Source organism: Dromiciops gliroides, chromosome 3, assembly GCF_019393635.1.
Source record: "Dromiciops gliroides isolate mDroGli1 chromosome 3, mDroGli1.pri, whole genome shotgun sequence".
NCBI classification, from domain to species: Eukaryota; Metazoa; Chordata; class Mammalia; order Microbiotheria; family Microbiotheriidae; genus Dromiciops; species Dromiciops gliroides.
Genome location: NC_057863.1, coordinates 47,927,963 through 47,947,441, shown reverse-complemented (window position 1 = coordinate 47,947,441; position 19,479 = coordinate 47,927,963). Strand labels below are relative to the sequence as shown.

General features: G+C 41.9%; 1 protein-coding gene across 5 annotated transcripts in view; it reads left to right on the top strand.

The window, feature by feature from the left end:
- HPS3 (HPS3 biogenesis of lysosomal organelles complex 2 subunit 1) overlaps positions 1-19,479 on the top strand; it is a 49,117-nt gene that overhangs the window by 25,721 nt on the left and 3,917 nt on the right. For 3 of the 5 annotated variants that reach the window (XM_043994878.1, XM_043994881.1, XM_043994883.1), the window contains 8 exons: positions 804-985; positions 4,457-4,637; positions 7,495-7,728; positions 10,033-10,218; positions 10,570-10,758; positions 12,406-12,513; positions 15,982-16,191; positions 18,744-18,834. In XM_043994878.1, coding sequence (XP_043850813.1) covers positions 804-985; positions 4,457-4,637; positions 7,495-7,728; positions 10,033-10,218; positions 10,570-10,758; positions 12,406-12,513; positions 15,982-16,191; positions 18,744-18,834 — 1,381 coding nt within the window. The remainder of the gene's footprint in view (positions 1-803; positions 986-4,456; positions 4,638-7,494; positions 7,729-10,032; positions 10,219-10,569; positions 10,759-12,405; positions 12,514-15,981; positions 16,192-18,743; positions 18,835-19,479) is intronic. The other 2 variants (XM_043994879.1, XM_043994882.1) reach the window with 2 other exon arrangements.

Genomic DNA, 19,479 nt, shown 5'->3' with positions numbered 1-19,479 from the left:
TTCCCCCTTCTTTTTTCCTTTTAGAAATCAATCAGTTAATGGTATCTTTTGTTTTTACATCACCTTAATTTCTCTGAAAATCTCTCCCTCTCTCTTTTACTCTATAATTCCTTATAACAAGGATTACATTTTAAACCCTTCTCAATCCCTCCTTTTTAATCTTGTGCATTTTAGTCTTTTTTAAAATCCGTTATAACAAAGATTTTTAAAACAGTTCAGCAAACCTATCAGATGCATCAACTAAGTCTAATAGTATTTATGGTGTTCTATATTTAGTCTTCCTCTGCCCCCCCCAAAAAAAGAAAAGGGAAGTATAGTCTCATAATTCTTCATCAGGGCTCCGTTTGATTATTATAGTTACACAGCATTCGTTTTCGCTTTTTTTTATTGGTTCTTTCCATAAACATTGTCAGACTCATTGTGTTTTATCTCGGGTTCTGTTTACTTCACTTAGCATCAGTTCATATAAGCCTTTTGATGCTTCTCTGAAGGATGACTGAAAATTTCATGATATAAGACTTTGTAGTAGTAACAGTAATTGTTACTCAATCAAAAGAGGTATTGCTATCTCACTATGAGTAAAATTAACCTTGCTAAGTATATACTAAAACCTACTAATAGAATGTCCTCACTACAGATTCCTAATTAGGATAACCTGGAACATTGTCCTTTAAAAATTAAATTTTAATTGACTGGGAAATTAGATCTTCTTTCTCTTGCCTTGGGTAGTTTGAAGAGCAGCTCAGGCCCGTGGGGTCAGCATTTCCCAGTGGCCATCCTGAGCTGCCTGTTCCCTGTTCTAGGTAGACTACAGTAAGGCCTACAAGAACGTGAGAACTCAGAGTTGCATCCACCTCCTCAGCGAAGCCCACCTGTTAGTGAGAGCCGCTCTGATGGACCCCTGTCTCACTGAACCTGGAGAGAAAGAGGAACTCTTAGAAGCTTTCAGAGAAAGCTGTGAGCACCTTGGAGACTGTTACAGCAGGTCGGTGACTTGTGGTAGGAAGAAGACATCTTGGAACTATGGGAGTAGGCCAGCAGCTCTTTACTGTCATGGAGACTTTTTTAGGTTTAGGAGCTGGTAGGGAAACGTCTGGGCGCAGGAAGGGTGTATGCAGTCTCATGAGCTTTTCAGGTCATACTCTGGAGCTGCGAGGTGTGTCTAAAAGGGGTAGGCTCCCCCAAAAGCCCCTGGGACACTCAGTTTGGTGGCTTGAGGGGAGATGAAACCAAATGGATACAAGTACAACATCGTATAGTGTTGGGGGCAGTATTCACGCCTACTTTAATCAGTGTACAGTAGGCTTTTGCTGTTATATTGGAGGGCATTTCATGACCCATGTGGCATGATATGACTGTGAATCGATTAACAAGTATTTATTAAGCTCCTACTAATTGCACGGTGCTGAGGGTACAGGTACAAAATAGGAACGATCCCTATTCTAGGAGAGTTTTTAATCTAACTGGGGAGACCAAAAGTACCTATGTGAATATATATGGAATAAATATGAAAAAGTGAAGGCAGGAGGGAGGGTCATGTGTAGAAGATGACCTTTGAGAGGCACCCTGATGGGACACAGGGATCCTGTGAAGTGGGTGTGAGGAGGAAAGAGTGCCTTCCAGGCATGGGGTAAAGTACAGACCTGGCTGGGGTGTCGTGTCTGAAGAATAGAGAAGACCTGTTGGGGTCACAGAGTTTGGTAGGGGAGTAACAAACAACAGGGCTGGAAAGATAGGGTAGAACCAGATTGTGAAGGGCTTTAAAAGCCAAACGGAGGAGTTTCTGTGAGATCCTGGGGACCCAGTTGAGTTTATTGAGTAGAGGAGCAACACAGATAGATACTTAAGTAAAATCATTATGGCAGGAGTGCGGAGGGCAAAGTCACGCTCAGAATCTGGTCTCATCGTAGTCTCACAGACCTGTGTTCTCATCAGTGTGGTATTCCCTTCAGCGGTGCAGACCTCAGCCCATCCATGCCTGCCATCTGGTGTGCCCATGTCCTCCCATAGGTTTTCTTCCTTTGAAATTCACCAAATTAAAATTTTCTACCCAATCCAGATGGTGGCTGTTGTATACTGGCTCCCTCTTCCCCAAAGAGTTCAGCACCTGCTCACTTCCTTCTGTTCCTCTCTAATTCCTGCTCTTGCATCAGGGGACTTCACCACCCATTTTAATGGTCCTTCAGGCTTCCTCACCTCAGATGCTTCTGTTTCCATAGCTGTGATGACCTATTGCTTCACTCCACCTCAGCCAAACTCGGGGGTTGTCACAGCTGGGATCTCACCATTTTTCACTCATCTCAAAATTTGACATCACTACCATAACCTCTTGTTCTCCCATCTCCTCTTGTGCCTCTTAAACCTATTCTTCAGCTTTATATCCTGCTACCTCATAGTGTAACCTCAGGCCATTCCCTGACTTCACTTTCCTCCCTTTCCAGTCTTGACCTAATAGTGGGTCAGTTCAACTCCATACTCTCCTGTTCTCTTGAACTCTTCACCTCCTTACCCCTCTCCAAATCTCAGCCCTCCATTACTCTCCCCATCAGCTTCCTCCCACTCACATTCTGCCTGAGAGAAAAGTGAGAGGAGGTCACACAATTATGCCATCTGAGTCCATTGCATTAATTCATGTTAATGATTCTTATTGGTCAATGTTGTACAACTGCAGCTGGGCCCTAACTGCAGTAAGGCAGTTGTTTGATTCCTTCCTAATTGATTTCCCATCTTAGTCCTCATAAAAGCGATTCTAGACCCTCTCTCTTCTCTCCTCAAACCTCCCCCCATCTTCTGCTCCCGGCTCTTACTCAGCCAAGGACCCCACTCCACTGAGCAAGTCGAGGTCATTTGACACAGCTCCCTCTTCTCCCTGTGTCTTCATTTCAAAACCCACTGACATCATCTCCTTTCCCCCAGACCCCTCTCCTCAGCAGACCAGCTCTTCTCATGAGCCCTGCACCTCATCCTTTCTCGTCTCCAGCAGATTGCACCTTCCATCATCTCCTTTCTCTCTTTCATCTCCAACCTCTGTCTGTCCCCTGGTTTTTCCCTCCTGCCTTCAGACCTGTACAAGTCTCCCTCATTCATTGGAAACTTCCACTAGATTCCACCCTCCCCTCAAGTTGTTGTCCTGTATTTCTTCCTTTCTCTCAGCTCAGTTCCTGGCTTCTGATTCTCCTTTCACTACTCGACTCTTTATAATGTGGCCTTGAGCTTCAGCTGAAACTGCTCTCTCTAGTTACCATCGTCCTCTGAATTGCCTCATCTAATGATCTTTCTTAGTCTTTGTCCTTTGTGACATATCAGCTGTGTCTGACCTCTTTTTCCATGACAGACTCTCTCCTGGTTCTCCTTCTACCTGTCATATTATTCCTTCTCAGTCCCCTTTGCTGACTCATCATCCATAGAATGACAGCTAGGTGGTGCGGTGGATAGAGAGCCGGCCCTGGAGTTGGGAAGATCTGAGTTCAAATCCAGCCTCAGACACTTATTAGCTGTGTGATCCTGGGCAAGTCACTTAACCCCGTTTCCCTCAGTTTCCTCATCTGTAAAATGAACTAGAGAAGCACAGATCTGATTGCTGATCTCCTACTCAGTAAACTCTGCTAGTTACTCCAGGGTCCAGTATAAACTTGGCTTTGCTTTTAAAGTCCTTATTGACCTTCCCCCCATCTGCCTTTTGAGCCTCGTGATCATGGACGCTGTGCTCCAATCTGGTTTTCTCACCAACTCTCCCATGCAACCCTCCATCTCCTCCATCCTTGTCTTAGCACTGGCCGTCCCCCTCTACCTCCCAGAACACACTCCCTCTTCCTATTTCCACCTTCCTCCCATGAAGCTCAAGTGCTACTTTCTAAATAAAAGCCCCCCCCCCCCCCAGGAGTGCCCTCCCTCCCAGACGACATCGTATTTAATGACTTAGTATTTGTACAATGTGAAGTCCTCACCAATAGGGTTGTTTCATTCATTGTTGGCACCTAGCACAGCTCCTGGCAACATTGGAGGTGCTTAATAAATGCTTGCTGGTTGATCGACAAATTCTCCACAGGAGATGCACCCGGTTTACAAGGGTTTTCCTTATTTTCTCTTCACATCACTGGAATAGCAGTGGCGCACATGGGCCATCCCTTGCTTGAGGCATGCCGCCAGCTCTGCTACATCTTTGTTCACACATTTCATGTTGTTTATTACTATCTATGTAGTCATGAACCATTCTATAATTTTAGCATTCCAGGTATAAGCAAACCCAAAGCAAAATAAGATGTTTAGCTTATGCATTACAAAAATATATTGGAAAGCTCCTTTATACCAACTAATGGGTATAGAGAGTGGAAGCAATCTTGAGAATGTTCTAGAAGAGGTCACCAGTGCTATTGCTGTTTGACTCTGTTCCTAAAACTTCTAAGAGACTGGGAATTTGACTTCATTCATTCATTCATGATGTTTTTTCATTTAGGCTTGACACCCAGTGTTCTCATCTGGCCCTACCTTATTATAATATGGCTGGTTTGTCTATGACTGACGTCTTGACCAGAATAGACTCAGTGGTAGAAGATGGATCACAGAAACCCGAGAGAGGTTTGCTCTTCTACATAAACCATTCCCTTTATGAGAATGTGGACGAAGAATTAAGTGAAGTAAATATGCCTTTCTGTTGGTTTATTTATATTCTATTTATTTTCCATTTTCATCTAGGTATCTTGGTGGTGCAGTGCATAGAGTGCTGGCCTTGGAGTCAGGAAGACCTGAGTTAAAATCCTGCTGTAGACACATACTAGCTGTGTGATCCTGGGCAAGTCACCTCACCTCTGTCTGCCTCAGTTTCCTTATCAGTAAAATGGGTGGTAACAATAACACCTACCTTATGGGGTTGTTGTAAGGATCAGATGAGATAACTTTACAAACATGGAAATACTAAGTATTAGCTAGTATTATTTAATTTGATCACTTAACCTCTTATTCCCCCAGTCACCTATCAGCCGATGATTACTGATCTACATTGTTTTGGAGGAAGGTTGCACATTGGAATTTCCTTCTCTACATCAAGGAAATCATAGGTCTAGATACCCCCCCCCATTTTTTTGTATACAAAAAATCAGCAAAATTCCAAAAATAAATCTTTTCCCTTTAGAGTCATATTAGCTTTTTTGATGGAGAGGAACAGCAAATATTCTCTTTTCTTCTCCAATAATCATAGAATAATAGTGCTGGAAAGGCTCATCTCGTCCAACCCCCTCATTTTCAGATGAAGAAACTGAGGCACAGATTAGTTAAATGACTTTCCCAGTATCACATAGAGAGTGGCAGAGCCCAGGATTCCTGACACCAAACATGATGCACCCACAACACCAAGGCTTGTCACATTTCCCAGAAAGCTTGTGTTGGAGTCTGGCTTTCAATGAACAGCAGCTGAAATTTGCCCCCTGTGAAACCCTCACCCAATGAACTTCTTGGGATTAGTTCACTTAGGATTCTTTTTAAACAGCTGTTACAGTAAAAGATTATGACCATGCCAAGTAGAGTTTGAAATACTAAGTTTATCTTAAAGCTTGGCCCAACTGAATATTTTTCATCAGCAATTATCATATGGTTTGTATGTGGGTATATGTGGATATTCACATACTTGTATGTATTTATGCCCATGTATATATTATGTGTGTATGTGCTCGGACATATAGTGTGTGTGTGTGTCTCTCTCTCTATCATAATGTCATTGCCCTGGATTTTCATTGGTGTTTGGGATTCCCAGTATGGAAACTCATTTGTTGACAAACATGTGACTGATGCCTGGCACATTGAATGGTTAAATGATGTGCCATTGGTCACCCAGTCCCTGTGCATCAGAAACAGGGCCTCTTGACTCTTGGGTCAGCCCTCTGTCCACGATGGCACTTAGCCTTTTGTGTTTATTACCAAATTAGAGTTTTGAGGTATAAGATTTTGCCATTATATTTCCCCCTTCATGAAATTACATTAAACTAGAGCTTCTGGCTTCTACTTGTGATTATATGAATTGTCCCCACTCTCCCACTTGCCCCACCTTGCATCCTCATTACTTAATGAAGAGCAATTCAGGCCAAGACACTTAGCCAGAATATCACAAGCACCTCATTGGATCATAGACTTCAGTTTGGGGAAGGATGTTAAAATTCAATCTGGTTCAGCCTCATTTTAAAGATTAGGAAACTAGGGCCCAGAAATGTTGGACAGTCTCTCTGGGCTTTCATACATATGGGGACTCCTAGTGTGAAAACTCCCTCTGCTGATATAGCAGCTTCTCTGTAATTTACATTCTTGCAAAGTTAGCCAGGTGCTGAGCATCTCAGCATTTGCCCAAGGTCATGTAGCTAATGTGTCTCAAATGTAGGCATCTCCTTAGTTACCATATCCACTGCTTCCCATATTGTGCTAACAGAACCCAGGGTGATTGAACTACTTTGTATGTACTTGGATATATTCTATTCATGTTGTATTTTTTATATGTATTTGTCTCCCCATTAGAACATAATCTCTGTGGTAAGTAGAGATTATTTCATTCTTTATAATTGCATCTCCAGCATCTAGCACAGTGCCCAGCCTATAGGCTGGGCTTGATAGTAGGTGTTCGATAAATACACGTTTATTGATTGATATAACCATGGAGAACTTAAGTTTACGGACTGATATAACCAACCATCTATATTTATTGATTGATATACACATAGCAGATACTCAAATACTTTATTAATATTATCGCAATAACCACTTAATTCTTTTTTATTGATTGATATACCCATAGTAGTTGCTTATTAAATACTTGTTTATTGATTGTTATAGCCACAGTAGATGCTTAATAAATGTATGTTTGTAGATTGGTATACTCATAGTAGATGCTTGCTAAATACTTGCTTATTAATTAGTATAGCCATAGTAGGTGCTTAATAAATCCCTGTTTATTGATTGATATAACCATGGTAAGTGCTTAATAAATACATATTTATTGATTGACGTAACCATATTAGGTGCTTAATAAATACTTATTAATATAACCACAGTAGGTGCTTAATGAATGCCTGTTTATTGATTGATATAACCACAGTAAGTGCTTAATAAATACTTATTTATTGATTGATATGACCATAGTAGGTGCTTAATAAATACTTATTTATTAATATTAACATAGTAGGTGCTTAATGAATGCCTGTTTATTGATTGATATAACCACAGTAGGTGCTTAATGAATATTTATAGACTGATATACCCATAGTAGGCACTTATTAAATACTTGTTTATTGATTAATATAAACATAGTAGGTGCTTAATAAATACCTGTTTATTGATATAACCACAATAGATGCTTAATAAGTACATGTTTATTTATTGAGATATCCATAGTAAGCACTAAATAAATGTTTATTGATTGCTATAACTTTTCATTTATTGATTTGTACCTTTCTTTCTTTGCTGACCTCATCTCCTGCTGTCTGATGTTATATTTCTTTCTATCCACTACAGGAATTAGCAGCAAAAGTGAGCCAGATATTTAGTGCTGCTGAGCCCAAACAGCTGCCCCATGCCCTCTGTAGCCCGTGCATGAAGAATATGGATCCTTTAATGGCCATGAACCACTTGAAAAAGCTGAATATATCGGGATCATCCTCAGTCTTAGTGACTTTGACCAAGGCTTCGATGGCTCTGAAAATGGGCGATCTGGACGCATACAAGCGTGAGATGAAGTGCCACACAGAGGTAAAGCGGACGGCCAGGTGGTTCTCTTGTGAATGTGGGTAGGGTGAGGGATCTCCATGGTCGGCTCCAGGTCAGCTCAGCAATTCCAGCTTGGTCCCTGATTACTGTGGATAATGAATCCTCTAAAGTGGTTGCATTAATAGAATCCACAATGCATATTTCCACTGGGCTGTAATTTTACACAATCGTGACTTTGAATAGTGTGAATTTGAATACAAGCGACCACTTCTGGGATTCGTTATTCACATTAATCAGGATCTAGAGGTACTAAACACCTATTTGGTTTCTGATGCTAATAAAAAACCCTGAATCTGTAGCATTTAGAGAGGGATGGGATCTTGGAAGTCATCTAGTTCTCTCATCTTAGAGGAAACAGGTGAGGCCAGAAAAGTTAAGTGATTTATGTAGTTTAAGTTCAGTGACTTATAGGGCTCATCTATAAAACAAATGAATGAGACCCATGGCACCTACTTTGCAGGATTTTCATAAGGCCCGAGTGGGATAATGTATATAAAGAACTTTGCAAGCATTTAATCAGTCTAAGTCAATGTCAGTTATCACTACCATTATTTTTACCCAAGAGTATCCATGGAGTAGTAAGTTGCAGAACCAGGATTTGAACTCCTGTCCTTAAGGAACTTATTATCTATTTGAGGGGGAAGTAGTTAAGACATATTTATGCTAATAAGCCCCATGTCACCAGGTAGAGTCTGACAGAGACAGAAATGCTAGAAGAAATTGAGGAAGAAAAGACTTTTGGCTGGGCAGGGGAGGGGGTGAGTGAGGGCAGGTCAGGGAAGATTTTCCCATGAAGTTAGGGTATTCTATGAGGCAGAGGGGAAGAAGAAGTGTATTCCAGACATGGGGCATAGCCCTGCAGATGATGTGTGTAGCAGACGACAAGAAGGCCAGCTTGACTGGACCTTCAGCATTCGTGAAAAGGGAAAAGGCTGTAATGAGGCTGGAGAGGTAGGCTTGGGATCAGCTTGTAGAGGTTTTCAGCAGCCAAACAGAGGAATTCCTATCTGATCCCAGGGGCAGTAGGGAGACTCTGGAGTCTGGAATCGGGATGTGGTCATACCTGTGCTTGAAGAATATCATGTTGGCGGCTGTGTGGGGGAGGACGGATAGAAGGGGAGGAAGGCTTAGGGCAGGGAGATGATTGCAGTGACCCCTGGGAGAAGGGATGAAGATCTGCACTAAGGCAGTTGCTGTGTGAATAGTGAACAGAGGACAAATGTAGGAGACACAAAAGCAAAAATGGCAAGATTTGTTCATGGCACACATGACGTCAGGCTTTGAGGGCAACACTGAGGCTGCAGACCTAGGAGATCATAGGGCCTTTTGCAAGAAAAAAGAGATTTGGGAAGAAAAGGGGTAAGTTTGGGAGGAAAAGATAATAAATTCTGGTTTTCCTGTGTTAAATTCAAGGTGTCGGTAGCACACCTAGTTGGAAATATCCAGAGGGCATTTGAAGCTCAAGACAGAAACTGGGGACTAGGTGTCTTTTGCATAGAGACGATGGTGATTAAACCCACAGTAGAAATAACTCACAAGTATTAGAGGAAAAAAGATATAAAATAGGTAATCGACACTTGAATGTTAGAATCAAAATGTATTGGGTACTTTCTGCGGGGGGAGTGTTAGTGGGAAGAGGATGGGGAGTGTTGCATATGCTATTAGATGTAGGAGTAGTATTGGTCATTTTTGCTCAAGAGTTTTCTTTGTGACGAGGGATGGTTCTTTGAGAGACAGGCAGATATCTCCGGAAATAGCATCAGGAATATATATATATATATATATATATTACATATGTGTGTGTGTGTACATATATGTGTACATACACATATATTTAATTTCTTTGGAGCTGAATGTGGTAGCGCATTAAAGGCTCCTGGGTGGTAGAGTTGATAGATAGAGTTGGAATCTGCAAGACTTGAGTTCGAATCCTCCCTCAGATACTAGCTGCATGACCCTAGACAAGTCAGTTAACCTCTATTTGCCTCCATTTCCTTATCTATAAACTGGGGATAATAATTGTATCTACCTCCCAGGGTGGTGGTGAGGATCAAATGAGATATTTTTAAAGGACTTTGCCAACCTTATAGCATTATATAAATGCTAATTGCTATTAGTGGTAATAGTAGCAGTAGTAGTTGTAGCAGTGGTATTCTTATCATTAATGTTGCTACTGTTACTACAAGTATAACAACAACAACATACCTATCTGTAATCCCTGCTCCCTAAGAGGCTGAAGCTTCTAGGTTTTGCTTTTCTAAACTGGGGTTTATTCTTCCTCTGAAGATGGAGTTGGTGTGCGGCTTTATTTTGGAACCCCGACTGTTGATCCAGCAGAAGAAGGGGCAGGTTGTGCCAACAGAGCTTGCTGCTCACCTCAGGGAGACTCAGCCAGAATTCCTTGTGGCCTCCATACTGGGCTTACTGAAAAACAACAAAATTGGAGTGGAAGAAGCAGATACCTTCTTCAAGGTAGGTCCTTTGGGGAAACGGGGAAAGTCGATGCATCTTGTCAGAATCTAGGCCTGTGCTGCTGCCTTGGGGAGGAAAAAAAAGCAAACCACCCAAAAAGTAGCTTCTCTAAATATCTGCCACTCTCCTAGAAGCCATTTAAGGCAAAAATGTACATGGTGCAGATCTTGGGCCCTGAGGGGGTTTATGGATGCACCTAGAGGTGATTCCAGTGGCTGTTCCAGTTTCCTTTACTGTTAGATTGTCCTCAGGTGGTTCCCTTTCCTAGCATGGGGGCCTGTGGTGTCGATTCTGTAGAAGTGAAGCTGATGAGTTTGTTCGGGTCTGGGGCGGGCTCTGTTTTGGTGGTAGGTGCTCTGCGGCAAGGACGAAGATGTCATTCCTCAGCTCCTAGTGGACTTCTGGGAAGCCCAGTTGGTAGCATCTGTCCCCGAGATCCTGCTCCAGGAACTTTTCTTCAAGCTCTTATCTCAGTATATCTGGAGGCTCTCCCAGAGGCAGCCCCCGGACACCAAACCGCTGAGAAGTCCAGAGGACCTGGTAAAACGGCTGGGAACACTGGGATGCTCATCACAGGCTCCCCAGGCTGAATGTTGCTGGAGCAGAATGTTTTCTCCTTATCAGTTTATCTTGTTTAATCCACAGAAGACCCAGGGAAAGGATAGAAACTGCCTTCAGGGCTCCTCTGGGTCTGCTGTCAGGATAGCCAGAGCAGCTATAGCAGCTACTGGAGTTTTTAATATTTAAGTCTTCTCCAGAACATTCCCCACTGGGTGTTGGTCACACGGGAGCCACAGCAGGCAGGGAAGGGGGGAAGTGACTCAAAAAGAGCCCTAGAGGATGAGGGTCCCAGGACATGGGCAGAGTATAGCTCTTGCAACAACAGCATCCTGAGGCTTGCCTAAGATTTGGAGAGGTCCAGGGGTTCTATATGAGGGTGCTAGATAGAGTACTGTCCCTGGAGTCAGGAAGACCCGAGTTCAAATTTAGCCTCCAACACCCTGGTCAAGTCATTTAACCTCTGTTTGCCTCAGTTTCCTTATCTGTAAAAATGGGAATAATAACCCCCACCTCCCACTGTAGTTTTGAGAATCAGATGATAAAATATTTCTGAAGTGCTTTACAAACTTTAAAGACATATATTAAGTGCTAGCTGTTAGCTTTTATTACCTTAATGGGCTCTGTGTATATGCATGTGTGTGTTAGAGCATGCCCTTCCCTCAAAAGCAGGCCTTGTCCATTGATTGCGAAAATGGAGGGAGGGAGATTGGAAGAGATGTCCTGCAGCAGCTAGCGATGCCCATCTCCCCAACCAAAATTTCCCTTGGGTCAAATAATTAGGGATTCTTTAGAAAGTGCTTTGAAAGATGTGAGATACTTTGCACATGTCAATTCAGTACTCAGCAACATTATTGTCTGTGGATTGTCACCAAAAAAAATGTAGAATATTGAAAAAATGTGTTCTGTGTAAAAATATACATAAAAATAAGTAGATATATGTGTGTCGTGTATATGTGTCTGGATATATGGATGTATATACAAATAAATATACAGATCTACAGATGGATGTATGTATCTTCACACACATACATATGTCTATATCTATTACAAATGTTACAACTATTAACACTTTGGAATGTATTTAGCTAATCAGTAACTTGATCAAGCATTTATTGAACGTCTACCGTTGTGACAGGCACTGAGCTTGGCTCTGAGAATACAGAGACAGGAAAACCCCAACCCATTCCTGCTCCCTAGGAGCTCACATCTGAGCAGAGGAGATAGTGTGAACACAGAAGACAATATAGAAAAGCACTCTTGCATTTGTTTTTCGCTAAAAAGCAGTGTCCCAAGTCTCTGCCTCTTGATAATAACAGAAAGGAGTGCAAGTCGTGAAATTCCGCAAAATTTTTATGGCCAATTTATACAAAACAATAAGTTAATTTAAACAGATTTTATATACAATTTATTGAGACATCAATAACTTCCAAACTAATACACATTTTTAATCATTACCTAAGAAAATGTTAATTTAATTGGGAATACAGTTGAATTCTTTTTAAAAATGTAGCACGGTGCTTGTACATGTTAAGAAAATGCTTGTTATAGCAGAATAAAAATCATTTTGTGGGGTGGCTTTATTTTTTTCTTTTTTGGTCTTAATGGGAAATGTATTTTCCTTTTCAGATAAACTCCTGTAGTCATTATGGCTTAATTTACCCCTGGCTCACTTTCTTAACATCATCAGACTCTTTACATGATCAAAATTATGCAGAAGACCTTTCTAAATTACAGGTAATTATAGCATTTCTTTTCTTAGGAAGGTACATTCTACAGTGAATGACTTCGACAGAAATGTCTGGCCAACAGCCTGAGAGCATAGTCTTGCCTTTTGGCTTGCATTTCCTAATTTGATCATTTGTTTTTATTACTTTTGCTTGTTCTGTGCTTCACACATTTAGTCAAGTCAACGGCTGTTGCCAAGGCTCTCTCCCTCCTTTGGAGGAATAAAGATTGAAACAACCAGTCCATTCAAGGCTTCTTGGGAAATATATGTGTGTGTGTATGTGTGTGTATTTAAATGCACATTAATAGAAATCAGAGTCTACCTTTAATTCTATAACTAGCAGGAGTACAACAAATAGGTGGAAAGGAGAACAGTTTACTCAATGTTCTTACGACGTTGTTAACTGTCTCCTGTGTGTAAAGCACTATGCTGGAGACTGGAGACACAGAGACAAAATGAGAAACGGGTCCCTCAGAGATCTGTTCTTCTGGATGATCTGAGTTTAACACCAAGGACTATGAAACTACCACATTTTGGAGTGTTCAAACCCTTTTCAATTCAGTAAGCCTTTATTCAGTGCGTGCTAAGTGCTGAGGATACAAAAAGAGGGAAAAGACATCCCCTAACCTCATGGAGTTTACAATCTAAACACTTCCCTTTCTGTTGGAAAGCATGTTGGGATTGTTTCCCTGCACTGGAGGTGGAAGGAAGTTTGGGGTGGCAGGAAGGGCACGCACCTGCTACAGCACATTCTGAAGATGGCTGGTGGTGGGTCTGGGTCAGGCTAGATAGGGAGAGGTCTCCCCAGTCAGGAGGTCAGGGTCCCAGGGCAGGAGCTGGAGTGATTGCAAGATTGGAGTTGGTAGTGAGTGCGAGGACCGTGGAGGCGTCTGGAGTGAGCAGGATCCCAGTAGAAGAAGGATTCCCAATATATTTAAAGGCCCTCTGGATGCTCCCGTTTGCAGATGCCATTGTCTTGGTTAAATCAGACTTCACAGTGTTACGATGTGATCCATAAATGCTCATCAGAGATTTACCTAACAGTCCATAGAAGGGAAATTAAGGAGCTGAATGATGCCTGTTGTCTAGAATGTCATGTGCAGTGGGATGGCCAACTGCTTGGATGAGTTATAGTATATCCGCATTAGGTTACAAGGAAATTGTAATTATATATGTAACACACGTAGTATATAATTATGTATTAGAGAATTGTATCATAGAGTATGTATTATATATAATTATAGAATACTATATATTGCGTAATTATATAGACTTATAGAATATATTAAATGCTACAAGCCCTTTGGACTAAACATGTTTTACTTCCCTTAAAAGAATTTTGACACTTTAAAGGCTGTACCCTATCAATAATATGTATGTGCATACTTTGTGTGTGTGTCTGACTCTGTCTATCTATATGTTTATATATAAACATTTATGTATATGTGGGGCAGCTAAGTGGCCCAGTGGATAAGAGCACCAGACCCGGAGTCAGTAAGATCTGAATCCAAATGTGGCCTCAGCCTGGGAGACTCCGGACAAGCCACGTAACCCCTCATCTGTAAATGGGAACACACTGAAGAAGGATGTGTAAACCACTTTAGTATCTTTGCCAAGAAAACCCCACAGAGAAGAGTCCTTCAGGTCACATAGAGTCAGACATGACTCAACATGTGACACATGTTGACACACTCAGCATGTGCACATAAGGAGAGAGCATGGCCGGGGTTATTGGAAGGGATGCCCTGTAGCTGCAAATGACCCTTCGATTCTGAGACTGACTAAGGGGGTGGAGAAGGTGAAGTGTGTTACAGTGTGTTTGAATGACCTACCATGCAGAGGGAGCTGTTGATTGGGGTTTGGTTTGATGTCAAGCCATCACTTATCACAAACCAAGCATTACCTCTGGACGTTTTTAGGGGCCTCATGTTCTGTATTAGGTACTTACCTTATTCTCAGAGTTGTCCCGTGCTTGATAGCTGGAAGAGCACTGTCACGAGCACTAGGAATGCATATTTCATATCACTTATCATCCTCTGAGTCTGAGAAGATCCTGTAAGTGGACAAGAGGACGAATAGATATTGGAATCTGTTCTCTGAAGAAAAACTTCTTTCTTGGTGGTCACAGGGGAGATAGGGACAAACTTGATAATGGAAACAATAGTCCTTGTTTTTTTTTAATGATTAAATGGATCATCGTTATCATAAACTAACATTTATGCAGTGCTCACTGTATGCCAGCCAACCATTGTGCTAAATGCTTTACAAATATCATCTCATTTGATTCTTACAACCCTGGAAGTGAGATGCTATTATTATGCCCATTTTCCATATGAGGAAACAGGCAGAGGTTATAACTTGACCAGGGTCACAGGGCTAGGAGGCATCTGAGGCCTTGAATGTTAAACGCAATAGTACCTGTCCTTTTCTGATATATACAAACTGTGTACTTGTTTTCTCCCCCATTGTCTTTAACTCCCCAGCCCTTAGCACAGTATGGGTCTGGTCCTTGATAAATGCTTGGGGATTGAATTGGTTTTTGCATTCCCAGCTTAGCACCGAGCCCTGTCTGTCCGAGGCACCACATGACTGATCAGTCCATCTTTTGCACAGGCAGCATTTCATGTTTGGAATGGCCTCCCTCCCATGCCTTCCCTTGTAGAATCCTTCCTTCCCTCCTAACTTTAGCTCAGGAGCCACCTCCTGTGGGGACCTTTGCCCATCTCCTCCCAGCACTTGGTGCTTGCTTCCTCTTCATGTGATTGTTTATTTACTTATCTCTTTATGTGCTCTTTAATCCAGGAAAATGTAAACCCTTCAGGGATCTTTCTGTCTCCCATCATTGCTGTTTAGCTTGGCCTTTGCATATAGTAATCCCTGAATAAATGCTTGTTGAGCCAAGTTGATTAAATTCTTGGTGACATGCCCAAGAAAGGAAACAGACTCTAATTTGAATCTATAGGATTTCAGCCACCTTCTTTTTGAAATAACCTATTCTACAACATATTCTTCATGTAAGAAACCTGGTTTGTTGTTTGTTTGTTTTAGCATTCATTAGATTAGTGATTTAAAATATTTAGATTTTAAAATACTTGTTTGCTTAATTCAAATAGCATTACAATAATGTATCAAAATTAGTTGTGTTAATAAAACGTATAGTAGTGGATAAAGAGTTGGCCTTGGAACCAGGAAGACCTGGGTTCTAGTCCTGCTTCTGACATATGCAGGCTTTGTGACAAGTCACTTTGAACCTCTCTGAGCCTGAGGCCACTGTCCACAACTATAAGCAGTAGCTGGATTCTAGGACTGCTTGGACGAGAGAGGTTCCACCCCTACCAAATCACAAGTCTTTGACACACTAATGTAGGTGCCCTCTTTTCTTGACCGTGTACATTTTAGCAACATTGAGAATTGTCCACAGCTCCTTGGATTTGTGTATTGCACCTTCATTAACCCATTTACTTTTCTGTCCCTAGTCCCTGATATGTGGCCCTTCATTTGACGTAGCGTCCATTTTGCCTTTCTTGGAACCACTGTCAGAAGACACAAGTGCCGGCCTCAGCATCCATGTCCTCTGTCTCACGCGCATGAAAGAGCATGAGCAGGCCTTGAACTCACTGCTGGATAGATGCCCTGAGGCCGTCATCCCTTATGCTCAGCATGAACTGAAGGAAGAAGGCCCTCGGGTAAGCCTTTCAGACTGCTTTTTTCCCCATCTCTCTTAGTCTGACTTTTTACATTCATTGACTCATCTCTCACCTTGTGTAATTAGGGTTATTCTGTTTATGGAGTTGGGTTTTTTTAGGGGCATGGAAGAATCAGCATCTACAATTCAGTTCCACAAAAGTTTATTTTTAAAAGTTTTATCCATGCCTTTTATTTCTATATCACCTTCATTTCTGAACAGATCACCTTTTCAGCAAAACTTCCTTATAATAAAGATGTTTCTAAAATTTTCATGAAAAGAGAACTAATGTCTTGACTGCATTTGACGACATATTAGCAAACTTTTATTTAAGTACTGGGTTTATGCAGTACACTGCAGTAGGTGCTCATAGACAGACAGACATAATCAGGACATGCAATGAAAAGTGTTTGGTTCTGACGTTGGAAGACCTGGGTTCAGATCTCGCATCTTATGCTAGCATTTGTGTCACTTTGGCAAAATCACCATCGACCTCAGTTTCCTCATTTGTAAAATGAAGGGATTGTGGAGTAGATGTTCTCAGAGGTCTCTTTCAGCTTTGGATCTGTGATCTAAGACAAAGTCCTTTCTTTTCAGGGACTTATAATTTAGTCAGGGAAAGAAAAGATATGTACCCAAATGTAGGTTAGAATATGCTCACTGGGGATAAAAAGGAAGAATTCAGAAGCAGAGAGATCACCTTTGTCATAAGGGTGAGGGGAAGGCATTTGGAAGAGGTGGCATTTGAGCTTTGAAGAATGCATAAGAAATGTCTATATCAGGTAAGGAGAAGGGGGAATCACCCCAGGCAAACAGAATAGTTTGATCGGTAAAGCAAGTGCCTGGCAGATTTTCAAGGTGAGAAGCCCATTTTGGTTGGGTCATAGCATATGGCTGCATTTCTCAGAGTGGTCTGGGGGCTTCTAGGATAGCTGAGACCCTTACAGTGTGTTTACAGGGTCAAAACTATTTTCATGATAATGCTTAAATACTTTAATTTCTAACGTAGTCAATACTGATAGATATAACTCACACAAACAAAAACTCTTTTTTTGGTCCTTAACCATTTTTAAGTTTGTAAAGGAGTCCAAAAGGTTTTGAGAACCATTGGAATATAGAATAAAGCAAAGAAAGATAAGTTAGAATCACAAATAAAGTAACATGTTCTTGTGTTTGTCCCTCAGGGAACTCCTCTTGTAATGGGGGAGATAGCAAGATAAATATGAAGTGAATGGAAGATGATCCTGGCGAGAAGGGATGGGGGTGAGGAAGGGCTAGACTAGGGAAGACCTGTGGCAGAAGAAGGAATTCGAGTTCAATCTTAAAGGAAGCCAGGTGGGCATGAGGAGAGAGAGCATTTCAGGCATTTGGGACAACCATTAGCAAATGCATGAAGTGCAGAGTCTTGCAGGAGGAGAAAGTCTGTGTCATTCATTGGCTGGAAGGGTGTGTGGAGAAATGAAACTTAAGGAGGTAGGAAGGGAGGAAGAGACCAGGTTAAGAAAAGTTGTAAATAGCAAGTGAGGATGTTATACTTGTTTCTGGAGGGACCAGATATAACGAGGAACCCCTTGGAACGCCTTGGAGGAAGAGGGAGGTCGTGAGAGCACATGTTGGTTTTGCCTTGGCCTCTTTTTATAAATGAGGATCCTGAGACTCATCAGAAAGCCTAAGCTCTTTGTCCCAGGTTATCCAGCAGTCCAGCCAAGACTAGACGTTATATCCAGCACTTTGTTTATGCTTTGCTACACTTCCTCCTAAATACCTGATCGACCCAGTTCTCGAAAGTCAGGGAGAGAACAACCAGAACTTTTGGTCAAAGTAACACAGTGACGGAAGATTTTCAGTGGATTCATTTAGTGTGTTTTCTCTTGAAGGAATTTTTATACTTGAAAGCTGGTCCCTTGGTTCAGTTCTGTTTTCACAGCCTAATTCTGAAGTGTTACTTTTTTGTCCATGGGACACTAGAGGGTGCTAATGTCACGTGTCTTCACTTCTGGATGAACACACCACTTTCAGATTCCCTCTGTGAACACGTGTAGTACATGGGACCAGATTTTTCACGTTATGCAGTTGCATATGTGTATATGCATGCATACAGGTCACATGTACATGTATATATGTGTGCGCATGAACACACACGTGTGTGAGCCTGTGTATATGCATACATATGTGTGCATGTATAAAAGATCATATTTTATAAATTCCAGTTTGAACACAGATGTTTTTCTTCTTAAGGACTAACTTCTGTTCCTTTGAAATATATTTTTGCCCTCTCATTCAAAGACTCTCCTTGTCCTTAGTCTTTGTTCTTTTGTCTCCATATCTGTTGTTTTTTGCGGGGGCAGGGTAATGAGGGGTAAGTGACTTGCCCAAGGTCACACAACTAGTAAGTGTCAAGTGTCTGAGGTCAGATTTGAACTCAGGTCCTCCTGAATCTAGGGCTGGTGCTTTATCCACTGTGCCACCTAGCTGCCCTTACACATCTGTTGTTAACACACTTACTGGTTATCATTAGGCTCTTCTCATAATGTGAATTTTTCCTTTTTCCAGGCTTTATGGTGGAAAAAGCTGCTCCCTGACCTTTGCCAAAGAATAAAACAGGGTGGGGAGAAGTATGAAGTGCACCTCTCGTCTTTGAAAGGTAAAGAATCTATTTTTGCTGAAATGCAAAGAAACAAAGGATAGTTTGGGATGCAAAGATTTGCTGAGATGTGTGTGTGTGCACATGCAAGTGTGTGGGTATGGTTTTTTTGGGGGGTGGGAGGATGGGAAGTGGTCTTCTCCAGAGCCTTCATTTAAAGTCCTGCTGTCAGGATTGGCCACTAGCTAAGCCCTGGTTGATATAAGTGACTTCATGTTTAATTGATCTCATGGTGTACCAGGAAGTTCCTGTGTACCAACCAGTTGGCTTGGTCAACTCCATTTAGGCAAGGAATACAAGGTTAGCAGACTTCATGATCCGTGAATGCAGTGTTAGCAAGCTTTCCCAATCGCATTGCCCTTGGGCTTGGTCAATAAGAAGGGTGTCCCAATGCGGACTGCCCTCTGATTGACCGCTCCCCCAAGGTCTCCCTCCTACTCAGACCCTGTGAATCTGCCCCACAACAACAGTCAGATAAAAGGGCAGAGACCCAGAGATCTTGGTCCTTAGTTAGGGTACACAACACGCTTTACACCCAAGTTACCTTTCTTCATGGATCTTTGGGACGGTCGGATTGGGGAGCTACACACTTGTATTCCTGCAAGTGCAAAACTGACTCGTGATGCTCTCGTGCTGGGTCCCATC